Source organism: Actinia tenebrosa, unplaced genomic scaffold (assembly GCF_029948245.1).
Source record: "Actinia tenebrosa isolate PJP-AT-01 unplaced genomic scaffold, QUT_ActTen_1.0 PGA_scaffold3__52_contigs__length_22856419, whole genome shotgun sequence".
NCBI lineage: Eukaryota > Metazoa > Cnidaria > Anthozoa > Actiniaria > Actiniidae > Actinia > Actinia tenebrosa.
In genome coordinates, this window is record NW_028292580.1 from 7,904,423 (window position 1) to 7,912,449 (window position 8,027).

General features: G+C 40.3%; 2 protein-coding genes across 2 annotated transcripts; one reads left to right on the forward strand and one right to left on the reverse strand.

Moving 5' to 3' along the window:
- Positions 1-760: 760 nt before the first annotated feature.
- Positions 761-1,435, reverse strand: LOC116304502 (uncharacterized). Its single transcript, XM_031714243.2, has one exon. It carries the CDS (start codon positions 1,433-1,435, stop codon positions 761-763), a length of 675 nt encoding a protein of 224 aa, XP_031570103.2.
- Positions 1,436-1,986: 551 nt separating this feature from the next.
- On the forward strand, positions 1,987-3,000 carry LOC116304501 (52 kDa repressor of the inhibitor of the protein kinase). The gene has a single exon (XM_031714242.2). It carries the CDS (start codon positions 1,987-1,989, stop codon positions 2,998-3,000), a length of 1,014 nt encoding a protein of 337 aa, XP_031570102.2.
- The last annotated feature ends 5,027 nt before the right edge of the window (positions 3,001-8,027 follow it).

Sequence of the window (8,027 nt, forward strand, 5' to 3'; positions counted from 1 at the left end):
CAGTTATTCTAAAGTATCAGGAAGTGGAGGACTGTCATTATTAGCCGATGCAATTGACTTTCTCGACTAAGATAAGATTTAGTAAACTATAACGATAAACTCTGGTGTAATATTCACAATATTTTTACAAGTCGGAAATCTTTCCATAAGTTGAGTTCAAATTCATCGTTTATACAAGACTAAGCTTGTGTGGTCATCATTCGTATTGATTGAAATTCTCTTACTAAACATTTTCCAGGCCGCTTTGTATCAAATATATTTTTGCTTTTGTTGAGGTACTGTAATAAAAATCATTTGAAAAATTCCTTCGAGTGCTGTTTACATCTACCTTCAGCAAAAATCCCATTCCAATACGTCACCGCAGACTATCCAGCGCCCGTCGGCTTGATTGTGTATAGTGTCTAGGATTTTCCAGGACCCAAAGTAAGACTCATTCCAATACAAATGTAATTTGGTAAAACTGATACTTTTATTTCATATTTGGTCTGCAACGTTTTGCTGTACTGAAAGGTTAGATGAAACTTTGGGTCATACTGTGAGTAAAATGCAATGACTACTGATTGTGGCCAGTCACTCATTAAATCTAAAATTTCACAGACTGTCATAACAACTATGAAATGTACAATATAGCCTGCGAAGTGGCCTAAGGGCATGGGGGTCTGGGGCCTTGGGGAGGGAAAACTAGGATGCTAAATATATGTACTATCAAGCTATTCTGAGAACACAACATGCAGTTCAGTACAATTCATTCATCTTTCTTTCAAACATAAATGTATCCAGTGTTGCGGTAAAATGCTCTCATATCCGATTCTGTTATGCCATCGATACACTCGTAGATTCCAACATGAATGTTTCGATGGAAGGTGCAACGATTCTCTTCGCGCTTAGCAGCTTTCTTCATCTTGTTAAATGCTAGTTCAACAGGATTAAATTCTGGACTATAAGTAGGCAAATAAACGATCTTAATGCCATGCTGGTCCATCCGGTGCCCTAAAGCATATCCTCCTGCGTTATGATGAGTCGCATGGTTATCTAGGAGTATGTGATCACCATATCGCAGTACAGGTTCGCCATTCTCAAGAAAACTGTTTGACGCTTCACCAAAAAAGTCAAGAAAGTCCAAAGTAGTAGTGGCTCCCTCTGTCGTGTTGGCATACAATACTCCCTCCATGCCTGCAAGAAGCATCAGGGTAACGTTTGGTGAGTCAATATAGCGTTCTATTTCAATGCACGGAACCCCAACATTCGAGTGTCCGTAGTGCGGATTTGCTACGTCCGGCAATTTGAACCCTGCTTCATCAAAACACTTGATGCGGTAAGGATCCACGGTAGACAAATAAGTTAAAAAGTCTTGGCAATAGTCAATGTTTTCTTGCGAGAACTTGTTTGTTGGGCGGTATGATGTTCTTTTCCATGACATTGGACCAGAAGGCATTCTTTTCCGCACTGCTCGACCGATGGCACTCTGAGATGTGTTTCCGAGAACATTGCAGTATTGGCCAACGGCATCGAGAACTTTGTTGTATGGCACAGATGGTGAAGATCTCTTTACAAATTCAATGAATTCTAATTCTGTAGGAGTCAAATAGGAAGGATTTTGCGAACCCTTTTTATCGCGGGGTCCAATTTCTCCATCTTGACAAAACCGCTCCCAAACATTCTTTACAGTTTGGCCACTAACGTTGTAGTTTCTTCCAATTTCAGAAAGATTTCCAGCAAAAAATCCAGAAACGTAATCTCCTCCTTGCCTCACTACAGAGTCGATGATATTACTTCTTATATCTTCACTTAATGCTTTCCCATTGGCAAAATTTCGGGCTTTCTTACTCAACAATTTTCGAAGCCGTCGGCTACAAGTCTAAGAGCGCGAAGATACAGTTTGTACATCACGTGATCACTCTCATGCCAGCGTCGCTGGCATCGGCTAATTTTATTCACAGTTCAAAGGACGACTGCAGAGACCAGTGTTATGATGGGGCAGGCAATATGGCAGGTCGCTTGAATGGAGTTTCAACATTGATAAGAAATGAATTTGACAAAGCAATTTATGTTCACTGTATGAAACACAGGCTGAATTTGTGTGTTGCTGACACATGCCAACAACCACTTGTTAGAAACATGATGGATACTGTTAAAAGAATTTCTGATTTTTTTAACAATTCACCAAAGAGACAGCAGTATTTGGTCATGAAGGTTAAAGAGACAATGCCTCAAGCTAATCATACTGTTCTGATAAATGTGTGCCGAACAAGATGGATCGAAAGAATAGAAGGAATGGACAGAGTTGTAGAACTTCTTCGTCCTGTTGTTGCTACGCTTGAAGACATATCAATGAACAACAATGATCTTGGAACTGGGGACTGGAATCGACCAAGTAGAAATGATGCACAGACCTTACTGAATGCAATAACTTTTTCATCTATTGTTGCTATTGTTATTGTTAGACATATGTTAGATTTAACCCGACCTCTCACTGTCAAATTACAAAAGAAAGCAATGGATCTTCTCAAGGCAAAGGATGAACGTGCACTTTTAAAGTCAGTCTTAACAGAGATGAGAACTGACATTGATGCCAGGCACAATGCACTCTACAAGGAAGCTGTCACTTTAGCAGGTCAAGTTTCAGTTCAACCAACCATGCGTAGAGTAGCTCAGAGACAGGTTCATAGAGCCAATGCTGCAGCCCGAAACCCTGAAGGATATTATAGGACAAATTTAACTGTAGTTTTTCTAGACCATATAGTCCAACAACTGAACAACAGATTTCAAGATGATGTGTTTGTTTGCTACAGAGCACTTTCAGTTATTCCATCAATTATGCTGGCCACTGGTATTGTTTATAAGGATAATGTATTAGCCTTTTGTGAACATTATAGGCAGGATATACCTAATAATGCAAGTTTACAAGCAGAACTTATTCTGTGGGACAGAATGTGGAAGAGGAAAGATGATCTAGGAGAGGAAATCCCTGATAGTTTAGAAGGGACACGAGCTCATTGACAATGTTGCTTATGCTAATATACATACCATACTTCAAATCCTTATAACTATCCCTATGTCATCTGCTTCTTGTGAAAGGTCCATTTTAACCCTCCGTAATCTTAAGAACTACTTAAGAAATACTATGGCCCAAGACAGAATGAATGGACTGGCACTGATGCATTCCCACAGAGACATGGACTTAGATCTTGAGGAAATAATAGACTTATTTGCTACTTTAAATCCTAGACAAATGAGAATGGAGAATATCTTACAGTAATATTTTATATAATATTTTTTTGACCACCAGTGTTCTTAGAGTACTTGTGAGTTATGTTCCATCTGGATTAATAGCTTCAATCTGATTTTTAATACTTAAATGGATGGGGAACAGTACAGGAACAAGGTGGAATTTTTAAAAACTTATTCTTTTCTGAAATCTATAATATTATTCACTGAGTTTTAATTAAGCTTCATCAATGAACTCATCTAGTGGAACACCTCAATCTAAATAAGGTAATGTATTCATTTTGTATAATTTGCTAGTACATGTCAATTCTAGTACACTGATATTGTGACTGTATGTTCTATATTTTTCATAAAGTATTCAATTTCCTGCCATGCCACTTTTCCTTTAATAGCATGTATTTTGCATTGTACTTTTACATACTAATACTTTTGGTAAGTCAAAGACCCAACTATAATACTAGATTTGCATCCAAGTTAAATTACTCAACTCCACAGGCAAGAACTAATTATGGGAAATTCAATGTAAGATTCTCTGGTGCTACAGTTTGGAACTCTCTTGCTGAAGATTTAAAGAAATCAAAAACAAAATCCTCTTCTGAAAAAAAATTATTTTCAAATATTTTAGAATCTTACATTAGACAATAGACAAATATCTCATCAATATTTATAAATTTTTGATATTGTTTAAACTTCCATCTAGCTCTTTTTGTGCCTTTCTTGTTTTTTTCTCTATTTCTCTATTAGCCATTTTTGCGTGTCTATATAGTTTTTTTCCTTTTAGATTATAATTTTCATATGTATTTTTTTCCTACATATATATATATATGTATGTATGTATATATATATGTATATATGTATAACAACATAACAACAACGATACACTCAGCACAAACTATCTCTGCGAAATAGAAAATACGCTAACAGCACCGAACTTTCTAAATACATCTGGGACCTTAAAGATAACAACAAAGACTACAACATAGAATGGACAAAACTATATATATGTGTGTATATATATATATACACACATATATATATATACACACACATATATATATATACACACATATATATATATATACACACATATATATATATACACACACATATATATATATATATACACACATATATATATATACACATATACACACATATATATATATACACATATATATATCTAACCTGTTTTATGAAAAGGTAACCCCCCACCCCCCTAACATGAGCTTGGTTAGGTGGTCAGGATTTCGCACTAGAATGCTTTCCAAGTGAAAGGTCAATTCCTGTTTTGGCGCCTTGTGCACACCCCTAGCTCCGCCCTACCTTCCCTCCCCCCCACCCCCACCCCCCCCCACCCTCCACCCTTGGTGCCAAAATGTCAGCCATCTATATAGCACTAATGGGTCTCTCACCTTAATGATCTTGTCACTTTTTCAGGTGCGCATGCACTGACTGAGTGTTGGGCCTGGGAAAACAAAAACAAAAATCAAAAACAAAACAAAGCCTTAAGCCAAGCTTGGCGCTGAGAGTGGAACGCTTTGCAGAGGCAGTGGGGAAGTGTTGACGTCAGAACTAGGCTTGGCTGATCTGATTCTATGCCTTTGAAGAGTACAATATTTCGTCAATCAAATGGCATAGCATGCAAATGCTTGGAGACCAACAACCAAACAAGAATACTTAAAAAGCTGCAACCCACATAAAGGAACCAATTATTGTTTTGGCCAGCCATGCATGGCCCAATTGGCTTATTCATGCAAATTTACTGATAGAAAATCATCTATTCTGGGTAAAAAATGAAGAAATCAAACATGGATTTAAAAAAGGGCAGCTCTAGAGGAAACCCCTTCGGCCTTAACTGCACTCGAATGCCTCAAAGTAGGTTTGGAATTCTAAAATCAAACCGAATTCCTGACACCCTAGGCTCTTTCGGGCAAGTCCTGGACCAAGAGTGAAGAGTAAGTTCTGGGGGGGATGGGCATTGTACTGATAATAGTGATTAATGTACCAAACATTAACAAAAACACTCTTTAGTAATTACTAGTTGTTGGGTTACCTGTGTAAGTGCCTGCCTTAGGTCAGCGGAATCTCACGTTTTGTAACGACGGCCATGTTTGTGTAAGCACATGGTTTACTTGAATAAAGCCTACTTTCACGGCTTAATCGTGTATATTCTTCACTACAATTTATTCAAGTAACCAAAAATGGATAAAGTTTTACGTCCTGAACGTTTCGGCGTCGATCCAAGTGATACTGGAGCATCCAAAGCGTGGATACACTGGAAACGAACTTTCGAGAATTTTCTCTCAGTGCTGCCCGATGAAGGTCTCAATAAATTCGGAGTGTTAACCAATTTCGTTTCACCTGCAGTCTTTGAGTACATCGAAGGATATCCAAGCTACGAATCCGCTATGCAATCGCTTCAAAATGTTTACGTTAGACCGACTAACGAAATTTACGCGAGACACGTTCTTGCAACTCGACGACAACAGCCTGGAGAGACACTGGACCAGTATTTACAAGCTCTAAAGGTGCTCAGCAAGGAATGTAATTTCCAATCTGTTACGGCTGCTAAATACTGTGAAGAGAACGTCCGGGATGCCTTCATTACTGGGTTGCAATCAAATCAAATTCGTCAGCGGCTTTTGGAGAATAAAACTCTTGATCTAAAGACAATGTTCGATCAAGCTAGAGCTCTTGATTCTGCCATGCGAAGTTCTGAAAGCTACGCAGTTTCTCAGCCATTCAATGCTGCAGCCGTAGGTGTGTCACCTGAAACCACATCGCCAGCGTCATCTCAACCTGACCCCAATCTCTTAGCTTCAACACTGACGACCGGTGGTCCCAAATGTTTCTTCTGTGGAAATACTAAGCATCCCCGTGCCAAATGCCCAGCTCGTGATGCTGTGTGCCATAAATGTCAGAAGAAGGGGCATTTTGCACAAGTCTGTCGAGGGAAACCGTCAAAGCCTGGTGACGTCTCTGCGGCCCTCTGGCCACCATCACTTGCCTCAGTTGGGACCCCGCAAGCTCTTAAGGCCTCATCTGCTACTGTCATAGTCAATTCAGGATGGAATGTGAAGGCGCTCTTTGATAGTGGTAGCAGCGAAAGCTATATTCACCCAAGTTTAGTAGAAGCAGCTGCTATTCCTGTTAATCCTTCTTCTAGTACAGTGTCCATGGCGGCATCAGCATTATGTACAAAAACCGAGGGATTCTGCACCGTCAACCTTAACTACCAAGGACACAGCTATGAGGAATTTCGCCTGTCAATAATGCCCGGCCTATGCTCTGATCTCATTTTGGGACTTGACTTCCAGTCTCAACATGACCACGTCACGTTTGAGTATGGTGGAACAAAGCCACCCCTATCTGTCTGCGGCCTAACTACGTTAAACATCGACCCGCCCTCACCCTTTGCAAACCTTACATCAGATTGTCATCCAGTTGCTGCTAAATCCAGACGCTACAGTGCAGAAGATCTCACATTCATCAGTGGAGAAGTGGATCGATTGCAAAAGGAAGGCATCATTGAACCCAGTCAGTCTCCGTGGCGAGCCCAAGTAGTTGTAACTAAAGACGAGAACCACAAGAAACGTCTGGCTATAGATTACTCACAGACCATCAACCGATTCACACAGCTTGATGCATTCCCATTGCCAAGAATCAGTGACACTATCAACGAAATCGCTCAGTTTAGAGTTTTCAGTACCCTTGACCTGCAAAGTGCCTACCACCAGATACCGTTGAAAAACGAAGACAAGCCTTACACTGCCTTTGAAGCTAAGGGCAGACTCTATCAGTTTACCCGGTTACCTTTTGGAGTAACCAACGGGGTAGCATGCTTCCAAAGAGAAATGATGAGACTAGTCGAAGACCATAATCTGAAAGGAGTATTTCCCTACCTGGATAACATAACTATCTGTGGAAAGGATCAGTCTGATCATGACATCAACTTGAAATCCTTCATGGATGCTGCACGAAATGCCAATCTTAAGTTCAACGATAGCAAGAGTGTCTTCTCCACGCGCCGTCTTCCTTTACTTGGTTACGTCATTGAAGAAGGTACCATTAGTCCTGATCCTGAAAGGTTACGGCCCTTGAAAGAGCTTCCTCTGCCACACAATTCAAGATCCCTCAACAGATGTCTTGGACTTTTCTCCTATTACTCACAATGGGTACCAAATTTCTCTGATCGAATAAAGCCCATCACAAGCTGTAAATCCTTTCCATTGCCTCAGGAAGCCAAAGAGGCATTTCAAGGAATAAAGAAGATCATCGCAGAAGCCATTGTTTCAGCCATAGATGAAAGTATCCCCTTTGAAGTTGAGACAGATGCTTCGGAAGTAGCACTGGCAGCCACTCTCAACCAGAATGGGAGACCAGTGGCCTTCTTTTCGCGTACTTTGCAAGGAAGTGAGCTAAAGCACTCTGCTGTCGAGAAGGAGGCTCAAGCTATCGTTGAATCTGTAAGACACTGGAGACATTTTCTCACCGGTCGCCACTTCGCTCTAAAAACTGACCAACAATCAGTTTCTTACATGTTTAACCAACGACAGAAAGGGAAGACCAAGAATGACAAGATAATGCGTTGGAGAATCGAGCTCAGTTGTTACAGCTTTGACATAGTCTACAGACCCGGTAAAGAGAATATGGCACCAGACACCTTGTCCCGAGCCAGCTGTGCTACGACTACTCACGATTCCCTCTACAAGCTTCATGAATCACTATGTCATCCAGGCGTTACCAGACTCTGGCATTATGTTCGAACGAAAAACTTACCGTTTTCACTAGAAGAAGTC